At 34.0% G+C, this 19,397-nt stretch overlaps 2 protein-coding genes across 3 annotated transcripts; both read right to left on the minus strand.

The window, feature by feature from the left end:
* Nucleotides 1–2,637: 2,637 nt before the first annotated feature.
* On the minus strand, nucleotides 2,638–12,781 carry LOC124540174 (reticulon-4-interacting protein 1, mitochondrial-like). Of its 2 annotated transcripts, XM_047117634.1 has the most exons (13): nucleotides 12,690–12,781; nucleotides 12,382–12,541; nucleotides 11,417–11,497; nucleotides 11,098–11,263; nucleotides 10,467–10,637; nucleotides 9,679–9,819; nucleotides 9,214–9,328; nucleotides 8,149–8,277; nucleotides 7,785–7,906; nucleotides 6,701–6,857; nucleotides 5,135–5,255; nucleotides 4,176–4,295; nucleotides 2,638–3,493 (listed from the first exon to the last, which is right to left on the minus strand). In XM_047117634.1, exons 2-13 carry the CDS (start codon nucleotides 12,427–12,429, stop codon nucleotides 3,407–3,409), a joined length of 1,458 nt encoding a protein of 485 aa, XP_046973590.1. In that variant the 5' UTR covers nucleotides 12,430–12,541; nucleotides 12,690–12,781; the 3' UTR covers nucleotides 2,638–3,406. The 2 variants fall into 2 exon arrangements, with proteins under 2 accessions (XP_046973590.1, XP_046973589.1); XM_047117633.1 differs by having other exon boundaries at nucleotides 12,382–12,738.
* A 1,216-nt stretch (nucleotides 12,782–13,997) lies between these two features.
* LOC124540219 (UDP-glucosyltransferase 2-like) lies at nucleotides 13,998–17,958 on the minus strand. Its single transcript, XM_047117683.1, has 4 exons — nucleotides 17,050–17,958; nucleotides 16,677–16,731; nucleotides 15,858–16,077; nucleotides 13,998–14,280 (listed from the first exon to the last, which is right to left on the minus strand). Exons 1-4 carry the CDS (start codon nucleotides 17,857–17,859, stop codon nucleotides 13,998–14,000), a joined length of 1,368 nt encoding a protein of 455 aa, XP_046973639.1. The 5' UTR covers nucleotides 17,860–17,958.
* Nucleotides 17,959–19,397: the final 1,439 nt, after the last annotated feature.

Here is a 19,397-nt window from a genome sequence, read left to right on the forward strand (position 1 = left end):
ACAAATTTTTAGTATTTATTTAAACTTAAGTAAAATAGCTAAGAATGACAAGTGTGATAGACTTCAATAAGTCTGAAAAACTGCTTCGCGCATAACATGGCAACACCAAGTGTATATTCGATTAAAAAAGTAGTTTTTTTTAATATTCCAACAATATAGTACTTAATATACTCTACAATATATTCTAGGGCCTGAAATTAATGTATTTCTATTGACCTATACTGTTGTTATCTGTTCATAATTAATGTATAACTAGGTAATTAGGTTGTGTTCAAACAATAATAAATGTGGTTCGGACGATATATTCTTTCATTTATTTCCTATAACCTGATGAAAATGTCAGCCAATCTTAAGCGTGACCAGACACCGACGCAGGACGTATCATTATAGAGCACAACTGTGTTTGTAAACAAATTCGTCACGATCAGAAAGAGCTAAAACGAAGGGGCAACGAATAAACCCATTATAGACTGGACCGGGTTAACCCAGAAACCACAACTTGTCAAGATACCAATATTTACAAAATATTAAATTAACACAAATATAGTCCATTACTGAATAAATCTAATAAATATAAATTATTAAGAAGATTAAAAACTATTTCAACATCTGATGAGAAAGATATATGTATATAGATATATATTTCAATGTTAATAAAGAATCAAGTACTTCCAAATATCATCAAGTCGTTTTCAAGTAATCTGAAAAAGGTCGGTCGAGAACACTAATAAAATAATTTATCAGTCATATATTATCTATTAATACTAACTAACACCAGCAAACAATCAAAATATATATTTAATTAGGATATAATTGAAATAAAAAACGTCGTATTGTCGTAAAATTTTATTTAGAAAATAACATTTTTATCTTTATTAATCTAAAATAAAATATTTACATTCATTTAGTAATTTTCTTTAACTTGGATGGCACTGTTATTGTGGTTATATTAGGATTTGAGATTGTTTTATCTGTTAGCTGGATCTTGTATATACCTTACCAGAATTATTTCTGTTCCGTTCTTCTCAGAGCATACAAAAATTGAATACATTTTCCCCACTATTATCACACGTGGTATCCTTATTATTGTCATTTAAGAACAATTTACATAACATGGCTATATGCTACTATATAATAGTTAAGTAATACATGTAACTTTGTCTAAAACAATATAAGGAAAGACACACTTGGAATCGACTATACATTAGTATAACATAGTTTTTAGTATATTATGCGAGAACTTACATACTATATACATATATAATAACATACGAATAGTTACAAATGACTGGATTTTAAAGATATATTATTATGATGCTGGTTGTAGTCATATATATTAAAAGTACATAAAAATCATTCGACTAAAATTCAGACTTGGCATATTGTATATTAATAAATATTTATAAAAAGAAATACTTTTTACAATTCCCAGAGTTATTAACTAAAGATTAATTTTCGTTAGCACCTATTACTTTATATAATTTATTTATTTACAAATTTATTTAATTCTTGTTTTTACTACTGGCCAATTAGTTGAACAGTCTTTGATTATATTTTAATGATTAAACATATTTTAATCTAAAAATCCTGAGTAATTTAAAATTTCTCGCAATTTTTTTTTATTTACTAAACTTGTATATTTATATAAAGATTATAATTACATTGCTATCTTTGGACAAAAATAAAAAAAATATTAAGTTGTTAAAAATATGTTTAAGTTAAAAAAAAATCACATCAAGTATTGCTGCAAAGTGTTGAGTTTGACGATAGTTCTATTAAAATAGAACCAGCTAGTGTTTGGGGCGGTTAAGTCATTAATCAATAATAATTTATGACTTAATTGAATACTAACCTATATAATTTTATACTTTAAGATTGATTAGGTAAATTTTCGAAATAGCACCTTTATAAAAAAGTCTAAATCTATGACAAAAAGTTGAAATATTTAACCTATACATACATAGAACACTGTTTTATTCGTTGATTTTACACACTCATTAAATTGAGAAACAATTTACTTTTAAGTTAGCACTTATTATACTACTCAAAAGTTGACAAACGTTTTGTGAAAATGTTATTTAAAATTTCACACACACACTTCAGATGCGCCAAAATGACCGTTAATTTAATCGCACTGTTTCATTAATTTAAAATTCGAATCAGAGGACTAAAGATAAACATCTTTGACCGTGAATTGACATCACATCATTGGTCGAGTATTAATTATCTGTGATTCAATATGGATTCCCAAATAATGGCCTTTCGATTTGTATTGATAAGTGGATGTATTTAAGTACTTATATAAAGATATATCAATCAAGAACAGTTTTTACTGCATAATACAGTTGACCTATTAGCGAATAAGTGTTTCATCTCTAGTCCTCGTGTTATTGAGATAAATTATAATCCAGTCTATTAAACGAAAATACTTTCAAAAAATTTCAGCGTGTGTATTAAATTGCTAATTGAACAATATAAATAGATTAGGCCAGCAAATTTGTTAAATCATTATATTATTTCATATTATACAACGTTTTGTAAAAATTGAAAGCATATACGGTGATTGACTTTCAGAGAGAAGAAATGAAGATGTATGTATTTTAGTATAGCCTTTGTGTAAGCAAAGTTCATTTGAGCGTCGAATCTAATCGAATAAATTATAACATTTTGTGTTTAAGATTGTGATGAATGCATACAATACAAGACAATTTCAAAATTTTTCATATATATATATTTTTCTTATGATACCAAAACTTTAAAATAAAACTTAAAAATGTTTTCATATTCTAATAAAATTAATATAGAAAAATATACTTAACTAAAAACATCTATATCAATCCTTTTCTAACATTATATTCATTTTTGTAAAGGTTATCTTTTATCAAAAAAGTAATATCAGAAAATGACCGTCGAAATTTTTCTATCACAATTTAACTACAAAAAATTTATAGAAAATATATTTCGCCAACTCAATCCTTTGAACGATCAGACAGTACTAATTTTTTACTATATACATTTGTTTGTGATAGTATGTAAACTATTTATCAACAGACAACAAAAACATTGTATAATTATGTGTGTATATGACTATCATTTATATTGGTTCAAAATCACAGAGTAAATAGAAAAAAAAACGAGAGGTGTCTTAAAACACCTGTTTGGAACGAAGGTGCTCTTGCTAGTATCATGTATTACATAATGATGAAATAAATAACAACTTTAACGTTATAAATGAAACGACAAGAAATAAAATTCTTATTATAAATCCTGTATGAATTAAATCAATAACAAAAATTTTAATAAAACTGTATTTAAATACTTCGTTCCAAAAATTTTTAATCTGTGACGTAGTGGATGACATTTGACATTTGAGCGTTACTTGTAATATATATTTGACATTAGAAGTCTACGGGAATCTTACCACGGACGTTCCGACGGCGTCGTCTCCGCAGGCGTGCGCCAGTGCCGACTCGAAGTCCTGCGGGAGGTAGACCTGGAAACCATTGAAATTATTATTATCTTCTTGTTTCTGAAGTTGGCCCCTTGCTCTTGTTACAAATTGTATTTAAAATATTTAAATATATTACTGGGCCATCTGAGTCGAGATGGCCCAGTGGTTAGAACGCGTGCATCTGAACCAATGATTGCGGGTTCAAACCCAGGCAAGCACCGCTGATTCATGTGCTTAATTTGTCTATAAAGACTTAATTTGTGTGTGTGCATAATTTGTGTTTATAATTCATCTCGTGTTTAGCGGTGGAGGAAAACATCGTGAGGAAACCTGCATGTGACAAATTTCATAGAAATTCTGCCACATGTGTATCTCACCAACCCGCATTGGAACAGAGTGGTGGAATATGTTCAAAACTTTCTCCTAAAAGGGAGAGGAGGCCTTCAGCCCAGCAGTGGGAATTAACAGGTTGTTGATGTTGTGTTCCGCTAAACTAGTACTATTATTGTCGACGAATACCTTAGAACTAAAATGAACGTGGATATACTAAAGATTTAATTAATAATATTGCCAAATTTTGCCAAAAAATACTACTTAATGCAATATTTTTTACAGTACCTTAGTTTCAATTAATTTGTTATTCCAAACCGAAACTTAATTTTCTCAATGTGTACCACAGATTCCACTTGTCTTAAAACACAGAAGTATCGGAGCAAAGTTCTACCTTATCGAGCACAGGTGACAGCTGACCAGAATCTACAAGAAGCCGTAGATTGTCGAGACCTTCACGGAGCTGATTCTTATCCTCCAGCCAGTCTGTGTGGGTTCCGCAGCCAGCTATCCACTGTTGAGGAAATTGTTATTATTTAACAATCATAAGTTTTTAGTCTGTGGCACAAGTCACACAAACATAATCTGTTTGAATACAAAGCCAATATTATCCAAAGCCTGTTATTTTATATTCTAAGCATAATTTATTTACTAGAAATCATTTAACAAAACAAGTGTACGGATAGAAAAAAAAATGAACATTGCTATGACACAACTCTTGACTAAAGAAATCAAATAAAAAAAAATCAAAGTATACTTTATTCAAGTGGGCTTTTACAAGCACTTTTGAATCGTCATTTAACAATTAAGTGAAGCTACCGCCGGTTCGGAAAGTAGATTCTACCGAGAAGAACCGGCAAGAAACTCAGTAGTTACTCTTTTTCAACATTTAAAAAAAATACAGTCATGTTAGTTAATACAATTATTTAAATTAATATATCCTGCCTGGAAGTCAACAGGTTAATTCCACGATTTTTTATCATCTACAAAATCTTGTATAGAATAATACGCCTTTTTCACCAATGTATTTTTTTATAAACGATTTGAATTTTCGAGACGGCAAAGTTAAAAAAGTCTGCGGAATTTTATTATAGAAATGGATACCTTGCCCCAAGAAAGATTTATTGACTTTGCGGAGTCGAAAACTTGGCGTTATAAGCTTATCCTAACTTCTAGTGCATATACAATATTATCCAAAGCCTGTTATTTTATATTCTAAGCATAATTTATTTACAAGTAATCAAGATCAAGAAACGAAACAAGTGTACGGATAGAAAAAAAATGAATATTGCTATGATACAACTCTTGACTAAAGAAATGAACTTAAACCACATAGAGGTTACAAAATCTCACCCTCAAAAGCCTGAAGGTGTAAAAGGAAGCCGAGAATATCACCCAGAAGGGCGTTGGCAAGCGGTCAGTAAGCAAGGGCTTCGGTCGAATATCCAACAAGGCGTATCGTGGTGCCGTTGCTCTGAAAAATTAAAAAAAATGACTATAACAGCAACAAGTATATATATATATATATATGTCGGAGACGGTCATTAATTCCTTAGCGTAACGAAGCGTGGCACGAATCCCGCGAGGCGGCAGCACTATCGTGACGTCACGACGCGACTAACTTCGTGCTACGACGGAGCCTGCCCGGTGGAGGCGCTCAGAGACGACTCACTTACGATTCCACTCTCGTGAAGATCAGTACCTCCATCCTAGGAACTGTCATTCGCTTCGTTGCAAGTGTGATACAGTGTGATACTGAATTAGTGTATTAATTACTTTAAACGTAGATTAAACGTTTCTGTATTCGCGGTTTTCTCTTTGCTCGATCACCCTAGTAATACGCCCCTATGATGCCTGACGATCGTACTGATGTCGCTGTCGATCCGACATATATATATAACGGAGCAGCATGTCCGAGCCCGTTTTTAAAAAACTTGACGTCACGAGTGTCAGAGTTTCGATCTTTAACCATCTTCGGTGTTATGAAATAAAACTCAGGAAATAATCCTCTTTGATTTATTCCAATAAGAGGCGGTCCGATCGCTCCGACGGCTCGACCAAGTCTGTCGATACCGGCGGGCGTTTGATCCTTTATAACAAAAATAGGTGGGTAGACTTATTCACTCAACATAATATATAACAACCGTTTACAAAAACTGAAATATTTCTGACTATTTTAACATTTCAAAATTCACTAAAAATTATTAATTTCACAATCAAACAGTTTTAAATTATTAAAATAATCATTTCTGGACACGTGTTTTTCTTAAATTCGTGGTTTCGCGCCGACAGAGTTACTTTAACATTTGTAACACTAAATACATATACATATATATGTCGAAGCATTACAAAGTTTAATTAGAATTTATTTATTATTTATCATACATGTTGGAAATATATGACTAGTATGATTTTGATGAACTTTTTTGTATGTATTTTGGTCCCTTGATCGTTCATAGTAGGCTACGATTCGCTTTATTATAAGTAAAGGTGACTTAGCCCATTGGAATGTTAAGAGGTAGTTTTATTATATGTATTGGTAAATAATTTCACTGGTTAGTTGAAATCAAGCTCAATCAAAGTACGATTATAATGGTTCTGGACAGAGTCGGATTTAAAGGTGTGGAGGCCCCGGGGCCACAGAGCATTGAGGGCCCTAGACAAACAGAAGTGTGAACACCGTAATAATTATATTATTATGAATTAAATAGTTTTTTTTATTTCAATCAGTAAGCTATGAATTGTTTCGTATTTGTATCGATAACTTTTAAAATATTAAATGGTAACATTATTATAATTTGACTATATCTCAGTATTTGTTAACTTGTTGAAAACTGTGGCCCCCTCTCATGTGGAGGCCCCAGGGCAGTTGCCCCGGTTGCCCCCCCCTAAATACGGCCCTGGTTCTGGATTACTAACTTGAGCAGCGCAGAGGCCGCTGGTGAGGGTGGAGGTGGAGCACCCGAGCAACAGAGGGCGCAGTCCCACGGGCCGCGGCGACTCGCGTATTGTTCCAAAGACAACCATGACGGACTCGTGTGCGCGTTGCTTTCCAATTCAACCAGCTCGTGTGCACCTGGAAGTCGATATGGCCCAGTGGTTAGAACGCGTGCATCTTAACCGGTGATTGCGGGTTCAAACAGGCAAGCACCGCTGATTCATGTGCTTAATTTGTCTTTATAATTCATCTCGTGCTCAGCGGCGAAGGAAAACATCGTGAGGAAACCTGCATGTGACAAATTTCAACCCGCATTGGAACAGCGTGGTGGAATATGTTCCAAACTTTCTCCTCAAAGGGAGAAGAGGCCTTTAGCCCAGCAGTGGGAATTTACAGGTTGTTGTTGTTGTTTGTTGTTGGAAGGACATTGTGAATTATTTCTTAGTTGGCATGGGTCCGACATATCGAAACTAATCTGAAATCGGATGTCGTCGGAACATCAAACAACTATGAATATCTTTCTGTACGTCAAAGCATCCAAAGTACAATAACAATATTCGCCCTATCTCTCTTTAACTTAACAGTAACCCATCTGTGAGAAAGAGACGCAGCGAATGTTAGAACGATTTCGATATCATATCCTTTTAATCTCTTTCTCAAATATCGTAGTGTTAAATTAAACAAAAGAGAGAGTGATATCTGAAATCCGATACACAACCGATCTCACAAGATTCAGATATCGCCCATGACTATTTTTTAGTCTGATAGCAATATATTTGACGACCTCCATGGTCGAGTGGTGTGTACACCGGTTTTCATGGGTACGCCACTCTGAGGTCCTGGGTTCGATTAGCGGCCGAGTCGATGTAGATTACCATTAGTTTTCTATGTTGTCTTGGGTCTGGGTGTTTGTGGTACCGTCGTTACTTCTGATTTCCATAACTCAAGTGCTTCAGCTACTTACATTGGGATCAGAGTAATGTATGTGATGTTGTCTCATATTATATTATTATTATTATGTTACTGTAAAACAAGTCTAAAGCAATAATACAGGTCCCAGCTCACCGAGGTCTCTGAGCACGCGGTGCGCCTTCCGCGGCGCCGCCGCCGTGACGCGCGCGCCCCACGCGCCCAGCAGCTGCACCAGCGCGCAGCCCTCGCCGCTCGCCGCGCCCACCACGCACACCCTGCACACGAGCCCACCGCTACAGACCCGACACCCCACACCACCCCCCCACCCCTCACGCAGGCAGCGAGCCCTGCCCCTGCCGCGCACTCACCGCTGCCCTTGGGCCGGGTAAACCCCCCCCCCCCCGCCCCTCACGCAAGCAATGAGCCCTGCCGCCGCAGCGCACTCACCGCTTGCCCGCTACAGACCCGACACCCCTCCCCCCCACCGCAGCGAACCCTGCCGCCGCAGCGCACTCACCGCTTGCCCTTGCTGCAGTCTGGGCGGTACTGCACACGCTGCAGCGCCGCCAGCGCCGCGCAGCCCACCCACGGCAGCGCCGCCGCCGTGTCCGCGGCCAGGTGGCGCGGCCGCTTGCTCACGCGCGTGCTGGACCAAATCATACACTCATTATAGTAGCGGCACGCTATGATGGCCGTTTTGACGTTTGCCCGCTCATGAAGTTTCGTATTCAATAAATAATTACATCAAAGGAGCAAATTGTTGTTCTCTATTGTCAATAGTGACGTGCAGTTAGTCATAAAATTTATCGAATGTGATTTCTAAACTACAAATATTAGGGTACCGCGAAGATAATTTTTTTTTTTGCGTAAACGTGTACGTCACACTCTCACACTCGACCTCGTAGTCGGTGTTATGTTTGTGTTGACAGTAAATATTTTATCTATTTTATAAATTATTTATTTTCTTTCTTTCTTCCGTTTCTTTTTTGTATCAATTTATTTCTTGTATGTAATGTTTTTATAAAGTTATTCATTCTAATTCTAATTTTTGATTTAAATTGATTTCGTTCGAATATATTACTTAAACTTATTTTAATTTTTTTTATTAAACCTTTTCAATCAGATACTACTTGCAACAAAAACTTAAATTAAATTATTTGCAAAAAGACAAAGATTTGAATTTATTATATCGATAATAAATTTACATTTCACATCACTTTTTTAGTGTGTCAATATAAATGTATTACACTATTTTTAATAGATTAGGAAGACGAACCAGCAAATGGTCCACCTGTTGGTAAGTGATCACCGCCCATAGACATTGGCACCTTAATAATTTAATCAACCTTCAATAAACAACGTACCGTCAACCTTGGGAGCTGTGCTCTGTGCTGTATCCTTTGAGCTTGTAGTTACACTGACTCAGTCACCCTTCAACCAGGATACAACTCTACTTGGTATTGCTGTTTGGCGGTAGAATATATGATGAGTGGGTACCCAGACGGCGTTAAATGGGCTTAAAATACTACCACCGAGTGTTTTCTTCCAAGTCAGTAGCTATCTCGTCCTAGGTTTACATTACCTTCTAATAGCGAGTAGCTCGTTGGCGGCGCCTCCGCTCCACTCGCTGATACAGCCCCAAACCTCGTCGCCCATCTCCAGGTCATTTACGCCCTGCCCCACGTCGAGTACTACACCTGGAATTACGAACGATGTTCATCAGATCAGTCAAGTAATAATTACTTTAGATAAAACATAAATGTATTTTGTACGAATGTGTTGCAAAGTTTAATTTATTTAATTTAAGGCAGCATTTTGTTTTTATTTATTTATGCCTCTTTTTATAATCTTTCTTAGATATTATTTAATTGTATTGTTATTTTAAGTTTTTTTTTTTTGTTTTGTTCATGTCACTGATGTTTCAAAACGATGCTTACAAATAAAATTCTTTCTTTCTTTCTTTAACAAAACACATGGGAAAAATGAAATTTTAGCTGTTAGAGAGAAATTTTAACGGTCGTTATGGCCAAGTAAGTTAGTGAGTCACCCGCGAAGCCTCTGCCTACGGTGACGGGCGCGGCGCCCAGCAGTGCGCGCAGGGCCGAGGCGCGCCCACGCAACACGCCGCGGTCCGCCGCCGACACGCTAAAGGCCTGCACACGCACCAGAACCTCCCCCGCACCCGCACCTGACCCAGAACCAATTACACACCAGTAGGGACAAATATTGGACAACATCACTAACAATTACTCTGATGCCAATGTAAGTAGCTAAAGCACTTGTGTTATGGAAAATTTGAAGTAACGACGTTTTTACTAGGTGGTAGGGCTTTGTGCAAGCCCGTCTGGGTAGGTACCATCCACTCATCAGTTATTCTACCGCCAAACAACAGCACTCAGTATTGTTGTGTTCCGGTCTGAAGGGTGAGTGAGCCAGTGTAACTACAAGCACAAGGGACATAACATCTTAGTTCCCAAGGTTGGCGGCACATTGACGATGTAAGGAATAGTTAATAATTCTTACAGCGTTATTGTCTATGGGCGATGGTGACCACTTACCATCATGTGGCCCATATTCTCGTCCGCCAACCTATACCATAAAAAAAGGTACCACGACTCGTGGTACCTTTTTCTCTGGGTCTGGTTGTTCGTGGACCACGAACAACCAGACCCAAGATAATTTAGAAAACTAATTAACTTTAACTACATCGAATCGGCCAGGAATAAAACCTCGGAGTGGCGTACCCATGAAAACCGGTGTACACACTACTAAATAGAAATTATAGCCTACATAGAATTCTACATTCTAAAGGATAAACAGTTACAGTCTTCTGACCTGGTGAAACTGCATCCTCAACCAGGATGACGGTTTGGTCTGTTTGCGTGTGCAGCGCCCTGGCATGCGGTCCGCTTGGCACTCTGGCACTCGCTCTCAGGCCTATGACCAGACCTGCGCTTCCACCGACCGCCGCACCGCATATGAAGATTATCATACTACGACGCCATACTGAAAAACATATTAAATACTTTAGATAAGGCAAAAATTTAACATCTAATATTTATATTGGGAAAAGCGAAAGAGTATTTTATCAGGAATTAAAAAAAAAACTATTTAAAAAAAAACCGGAAGATTCACTTCACATCAAAAATGAGCAGCAGTCAAAATATCTAATTAAATTTTTTTTTATGGTATAGGTTAGCGGACGAGCATATGTGCCACATGATGGTAAGTGGTCACCATCACCCATAGACAATAACACTGTAAGAAATATTAACTATTCCTTATGACGTCAATTTGCCACTAACCTTGGGAACTAAGATGTTATGTCCCTTATGCATGTAGTTACACTGGCTCACTCACCCTTCAAAACCGGAACACAACAATATTGAGTGGGTTGTACATACCCAGACGAACTTGCACAAAGCCCTACTACCAAGTAAAATCTGAATAAAAATGTAATATTTACCATGATCTTTCAAAAGGGTCACCAGTTCTTCATACAGTATCATGGGAGATAGGGGCGGAGCACCCTCCTGTATCCTGCGGGCGGCCTCCCGCGCCCAGGCCAAAGCCCGAGCTCGGCCCTCCGTCACCAATTCATGATCCCACAATTCAACGAAAGCTTCTCGGATCTACAAATAAAATGTATTTTATTTCTTTGACATGTAACAAAGTTTCTAACATCAAAAAGTTTACAATGCATATTGTAATTTATAGACCAAATTAGGCATTATGCATATTGATACAGATACAATATGTTTGGTTGATTTAAATGTTATTCTTACTCTTCTGATCGCATCGGCTGTATGATTAAATACATCCTGAAATCTGTTTTTGCTGCTATTAGCAGCTACTACAGCTGCTTCCTGAAAACAAAATTATTATTTATTACTATACAATTTATTTTAAAGCTTATTATGACATAGGTAGGGGGCAAAATTTGGAGCAAATGATGTTTAGTGTGATAGCATTGTTAAATATTTTAACTATTCCTTATGTCACCAAAGATCTATCAACCTTGAGAAAATTTTAGTTACTTGTGCCTGTAGATACACTGGCTCACTCATCATTCAAACCGGTACACAACAATATAGAGTAGTGTTGCTTGGCAGTGTAAGGTGTGATATGTGGATGGCACAATAATATTTAATAAATTTGATGTAAAATAAATAAAATTGATATCCAACAGTTGAAGATTTAGTAAATTTATTATTTATTATTTTGTATTTCACAACTCATTTGTATTACTATATATCATAAAAATGTTAGTTATTTTTAAAAATATGCACTCTACCATGAGCTTAAATTAATGTGACCTTTGGGTAAATAATATACTACATTAATTACAACCATTTAAAAACTCTTATTAAAAACATATATAAACATTATCATTCTCTCTATGATCAAAGTTAAAAAATTAAGAAAAAGTAAACATAATGATATAATAATACAAAATTTAAATTTATGTTTAAGATAAATAAATAATAAGTTTACATTTAGTGCCAAAATAGTATGACCTAATGCGAAATTAATTTAAAGTAATTAGATTCTAAATGTACATGTTATATAAGTTTCATGGTCATTCTATAATTATAGTGTCATTGCCACAAGTACTAACAAACATACATACAAAATGTATGTGACATACACAAATAGTACATAAAATTACAAAAACAAACAAATCGTGGGAGGGAAATGTGTACACAGGTACCAGGGTAACATAACATAGTAACAGCCACTAGTTACTTACATGTAAAGCTCCGATTTTTTCTCCCGCTCTTAGCTTAAATTCATCCATATCAAACAACACAGACGGAGGAGGGCCGGCCTATACCAAATGCACTGTTACTTCATACCAAAACTCATAAGAAATTTAACCTTTGGCCACAATCCATTTTAAATATTTGAGTCTGAAAATAGAACGTCATTGCGGATGCATTCACGTTCAACGTTATTAATAACGTTAAATTTATGACATAAAATGAAATTGTGTTTGATTTTTAAATGGCTTTTATCACAGAATTATTATATATTTTATAAATTAAACACAATTTTTACCTTATACAAACATAACCTATTTGACGTTTCAAAATGTCAGTGGAGCGTAGACACCTGATTTTGACATTGATTGATGTTATGTTCTTGCTAACACTGTTATATCTAAAAGACCGTGAATATTTTTACATATATTAATAAGTAGTATAATATGCATTAGTCAATGGAAATAAAATCACACTAGGATAATTATTGGTAGTATTGGTCATAATATAATTTATTTAAGTATAACAAAGTATAAAAATAATTTTTTGTAGTTTGTTTAGTAATGAAATCGTTCAGATGTACTTTTAATAAAATAAATGTTATACAGATAATATAAATAACACAAGTTATAATCTTTCATGATTAATGCTAGCGTATCTATTTGATTTACCTAATGTCTTCAATCAATACTTAAGTAGATGATATCAATATTTAAATATCAATTTAAAAAAATTCACTCGACTTCCAATATTATTTTCATAATTCCTTTCAACCCTTTAAATTCTTATACTAACTCTAAATCTTTTTTTAATTTCTAACATATCATTAATTATTATATATTAGTTCGTGATAAATATTTTGGATCTTATCTTTTTGTTTGTTTTATGTTTTTACATGCATACGATTTTGAGGCGCTTATTTTTTATTTTTGTTTTTGTTCTAAGTTTCTAAAATTATTAACAAAAAGAGCATCGGCCATTTAAGAATTTCGTATTTAAATTTAAAAAAAATATGTCATTGGTTGTACTACTATACTTTCTAGAAACTCATAATTACATACCAGTTATATTAATTTGCTTTTGCTATCGTTAGTGTATAGGATACAAATACTAGCATTGAAATTGCAGAAGAGTTGTTTATAAAAGTGCCAGATGACATTGAAATTTGCCTATCTGACGTCATACCATGTGTGTTTTGGGTCACGTGATATACAGACTAAAATTACGTCTTTTAATTTCAATGTAATAAATTAATAATGTGCTTTTATGTGTCAAAAAATTTATGTATATTTCTTCAGATAGTTTATTTTTTAACAAAATTCATATTTTATAGTACCAAAAATATTCCAATCCATTGCTGACACTGAAAGTTCTGAAATAATGGCAACATGTAGCTACTTGTTGGTATGCGACGTTAAAATTAATGGAATTTGCAAAAGGAACGAATCCTTTTAAAAATTAACAAAACTTAATGGAATCAATTCAAAACTAAAGATAGCATATAAAAAAGATATCCAAAAATAACCAGGACAGACGATGAGAGTGACAATATTTTAACATGATATAATAATAGGACATAACTTATATTACAGACAACCACTATTTATTAATTCTCCTTGACCTTTAAGTGCAGACAATATTTTATATTCGTAACAATTGTATGTATTACTAATACAGTCAATGACAAAAGTGTTATCAAAACACTTAATAGAAACAGCATAATTTTCAGTTCATAGTACTCGGTCCAATGCAGATTCGCTGCAGGTGTACGGCGGTAAGCCACATCAGTGTGGCGCAGCACGTGTTCCGTCCACCACACAGCGCTCTCAATCGGGGGTTGTGGTTGATCAATCATAAAGCTCCGTAACTTAACAATATTTTGAATGTAACTGAAATCAACACATAATTTATTAGAATCTTTTATGTACAGATAAGTCGCAGATTTACGTTTCTGACATGGAAGTAAACCAAGCTAGAGCACTACTAAATTTTCATGTACTTTATTTTTCTTATAGTTCATTCGTTAGTTGAATTAAAGTTAATCTCGCTTTAGCAGTGAAGGAAACGTGTATCCTGCAATCAACAGTTGAGTAGCATGGTACTATCAAATATCTTTAGCAAAAAGGTTGTCGTGAGTAGTCCTTAGCTCCGTGAGATATTTATCTTTTTTCCTTAATACAAATATAAAATGTTATGGATTTATATGCTGTGGTTTTCAAGCTATGTATACTCAGATATCATACAATACAAATTAGTATCTGTCATCTGTCACAAGTCTGAATTTTTTTTTAATTTTCTTATCACAGACACGGTACATATATACATATATTTATATTATATTCATTTTTCATTTAAGACGCAGTACTAATTTGTGCAGTGAAATTAAAGGTTCATTATGGTTTGAGTTTCATGAATATTTAAGTTTTCATAAGCCTTGCGATACGAAATAAATTAGTTTTAAAACATTATCAATTTATAGTTTATGCTTATATATCTTTATATGTCTATTCACCGAGGTACATAGATGTACTTAAATAGTGGTCACCATTTAAACTCAAACTTTGTTTGTCCGTTTTCTTTGAAGGTCTTTTATATACCTAAGACCACACACACATTTTTTTTTAAGTTTATATACTGGCATACTGAATAGTAAATAGACCATCTGATATTAAGAGGTGTTCGCGCCTGCGATTCTTATTTTAATAATATCTATATCTATAAATTCAATTTTAAGTAACATTGACGACCTCCATGGTCGAGTGGTGTGTACACCGGTTTTCATGGGTACGCCATTCTGAGGTCCCGGGTTCGATTCCCGGCCAAGTCGACGTAGATTACCATTAGTTTTCTATGTTGTCTTGGGTCTGGGTGTTTGTGGTACCGTCGTTACGTCTGATATCCATAACACAAGTGCTTCAGCTACTTACATTGGGATCAGAGTAATGTATGTGATGTTGTCTCATATTATATTATATATTATATTATTTCATTATATACATATAAAACCTGTTTTTTACAATATTTAAATAGAAAAAGTAATAGTAATGTGTAAAATCGAATGTTCTGTGATCTTCTTTTGTTTTTATTCACTTACTAACTATTTTTTGCAACGAAACAATGTATAATTATATTACTAGAATTATTAATGTAAACTAGTTTTTTAAAGCAATTTATTGTTTTTAATTGAGTTCGGATTATTTAAGTTCGGACTCCAGTGTCTAAGTAATAGACAAGATGTTACAGCAGACCACAGTTTAATACGAAAAATTAACTAACCATCACCAATACGACACCAACTCTGAAAACTAAAAATGTTATGTGTCTTGTGCCTTATTTACTCTCTTTCCTTTATCCTTAGTAGTGCTGTTATGTGGTAAGATAACGTATACCTGGTGGGTAGTACCTGTTTAAGCCAGCTTTTACAAGTCTCTATCAATAATTTCAATTCTATGATCATTTTTCACACCTTTTGTCTCCCATTATAGTCTCAATAGCATCCATCAGCAGATCCTCAGTGAGTGTTTCTAATAGAAGCCGTTTTCCAATGTTGAATTTGACATATTGTTTAGCATTATACCATTGGTCAGCAAGCATTGGTATGCCGATGAGGGGAACCCCGGCAGTTATTGCTTCATCTGTTGATTGCAATCCACCTTGCGTTATAAACAGCTTCACATTTTTATGCCCTAATCAAAGAAAAAAAACAAATGACTGTAAATGAATAGTACTTGGATAAATATTTCTGGTACTTTCAAAAGGATGTAAGATATACCTTAGGGCTTTCAATGAATGATTAACAGCTTATTGTATAGTGTGTTTCATTCAGATGAACACTAAAGGACAAATAATTGACATGCTATCAAATGTCGAGAGCTTGGTATATCTGTCTAAGATTATTCTTTTATTCTTCTTATGATAGGTCATAAGAATGTTGAAAGCGTTGGTTATTAGATTAACAATGCTTTGTATGTATGTAACATATTAGTCTGTTAATTTTACTTTTTAATAGTTGTCAGAATTCAACTAAAGAATAATAATTACATGGTCTTTCAGTTAAGGGCAAAGCTGCGTATGGTAATTAAACAAAATGTAAATGATATAAACAAATGGGACTTACTCAATAAATCAGACTGTGGCAGCCATTTTGATAACTTAACATTATTTGGACATCCTGGAAATTCATCTCCATTCCATTTCCATAAAACATCGTAAGGCAGATGAGAAAAAACATCTTTAAATATATTTAATATTTTTGGTGAAAACAACGATGGAATAACGTTTGTACCAAAACTCACGTATATAACTCCATTTCTTTTAGAATCAAGATATATTTTCAAATCCTGAAAAAAATTCCTCTTCATTTTAATTATAAGTTCATAAAAATAGACTCTTTTAGAAATTGTAACCATCTTTTGTATCAATGCGATACCAAACTTGGGATCCTAGTTGTTATGCCTTCTGTGTCTGTTACCCTGACTTATACAAATACACACACAATATTAGTATTAAGTATTGAATGTGAAATGAGTGACGAATGAGTTGCCCCATTAAAACTGTCTTTCAAGAGTCTTACCGCGTAGTAATTTCAAGGGTATTTTAATAATCAATTTTAATAAAACCGATATAGCACTTAGAAGTTATTAAACATTGAACGCTACCTTTGGTAAGTCTTCTCGAGGTTTCTGATGCAAGCCTGCCAAATACAACACATTCGGTGGAACAGGTCGATTGAAATCCCAAATAGGATGCACATTTAAAAACAACATCCGGACATTTTGTCTCAAATCCTTCAAATCTGGAATATTTGAACCAAGAACTGATTTCAACATTTCATTTTCTATTTGTTCATGATGCATGTAATAATACTGACACGAATAATGTGTATACAATTCGGTAATCTTATCCCATAACGTCAAATTGTAAATTTTCCTGTGCATCGCATTGGGATAAATAAGGGGATGCGAGGCAGCACCTATAGCTTCTAAAGCTGAATTAATACCACCCAGGGAGCTGAATTCGATAACCGGCGCATCATAAATGTGCGAGAAGACAAGAGCTGGTCGTACCCAAGATTCAACGAATATCAAATCAAATTTTTCATCACTACTAAGTAATGTTTGTATTTCAGTGGAATTTAATTGTTTCACGAATAAATTTATGAGAAAATCGTTGATGAAATTGTCAAAATCGATTGGATGGGTCTTATTCTCTGGATTTCCATGAAGCTTCAAGTGTTCATAGGAGATATTGTGTATATCTATTTCGGTGAAGTTTCTAGGAGCTTGGCCTTTTAGAAACGCTGGATCGGTGGTGATTACCTTTACTTCATGGCCGCGTTTTACGAGTTCTAGCATTACTGGACGAAACACAACTTGATGACTTATCGAAGGGGTCGGAAAAACTCCTAATATTTTCGCCGCTTCGCTTTTAATTAATACAAATAATAAACTAACAATAATTGTAAGCATTTCCAAAGTTTATTGTTTCAGACATTACTTATGAATCGGAAAGGTACGTTTTACTTGTTATATATACTAATTTAGTTTTGCAATTAAGTATTATCGTAAACAATGAATAGTAATCGATTACTAAAACCTGTTCTAGAGTAAGTATTTAATAAAAAAATCGAACACATATTATTTTATAAGGGATTCCATTATCCAACTTGCTGTCACGATAATTCCCACTTTAAAAGACAAATAATGATGATCTCTCCGAAATGTCAGAAATTTTTAAAGACATTTCGGTTTGTAAATGTGAGTTTATAGAATATATCAATCTAATATATAAATCAAAAGGGGATTTACACCAAACCAGGTCGTTATAACTGTACTTGTCTTGTCAGGCTTTGGCTAATTTATATTTAAAAAAATCTGATGACTTCTTGCAATTAAATCTATAAAAAATATGTATTTCCGATTGAACTACAGCGTACGTACAAAAATATTTAAAACATATATTAACTCGTAACTTACTTAAAATTTGGATTAATATATTGTCTTTGCATTCTAAATAATTAGATTAATTTTTAACTTTAACATGCATCATCACCATCTTAAAACAGCTAACGAGTTAAAGTCTTATTATATGAACAATTGATCAGAAACAAAAAGTAATAAAGTGTTTAAGAAATAGATAGCTCCACTTAATATAAAAAAAATGTTGTTAAATGACGATTCAAAAGTGCTTGTAAAACCTTACTTGAATAAAGTATATTTTGATTTTGAATCCTTGAATAATCTTCAAGAAACTCAGTAATTATTCTTCTCCAATAAATAAATAAGAAAGGTATATAAAAATATATATTGCTTCTTTCGTCTGTTGACTAGGTTTTAAGCCCATAGATTTGATCATAGAAACTGGTTCTATCGAAATATTCTTAGATCTAGAAAATCATATACGTAAAGGCGGGTAACAGGGTAACAGGCGGTTCTGGGATCTGTAAGTCAATGGTGGTGGTAGTCGCTTTACATCAAGTGAAGTGAAGTCTTTCTCGTTAGTGAGCTACATCATAAAAAAAGAATAGCTACTTATTATATATAACAAGATGTCAAGACTTAAAGTGTTTATAATTTAAGAGGTATATATCCATAAAGGAAAGAGTACATAGATTAAAAACTGAATTCTTAAGAAAATTAAACAACTCTACTGTCTGGTAAGTGTATCTTCTCTTTTCCAAATGTTTGCTGTTTTAAAGGCAGCCGTATGTAGTTGGCTTACACAGCCTGTACATGCTTTAATTACCTTATTGTTTTCTTTCGTTTAGTGTGTCTCATTCTTTGACGTCCAGGCTTGACATAATATCTTTAAGCCGATCGCTCTTCGTTAAGCTTATATTGTTTACATTTTATTTAAAATTATGTTCCGGTATTTGGGTGTCGTGACACAGGTGTCGCTAGGACATCTCGAGAGAAAGAGAATGGACCCTGAACCACCAAACAAGTGGAATGATAAAATCGAATGACATTACGCAACCTAAATTTGCATTGATATAGAAATAAAACTT

The sequence above is a fragment of the Vanessa cardui genome, chromosome 24, assembly GCF_905220365.1.
Source record: "Vanessa cardui chromosome 24, ilVanCard2.1, whole genome shotgun sequence".
Lineage (NCBI taxonomy): Eukaryota > Metazoa > Arthropoda > Insecta > Lepidoptera > Nymphalidae > Vanessa > Vanessa cardui.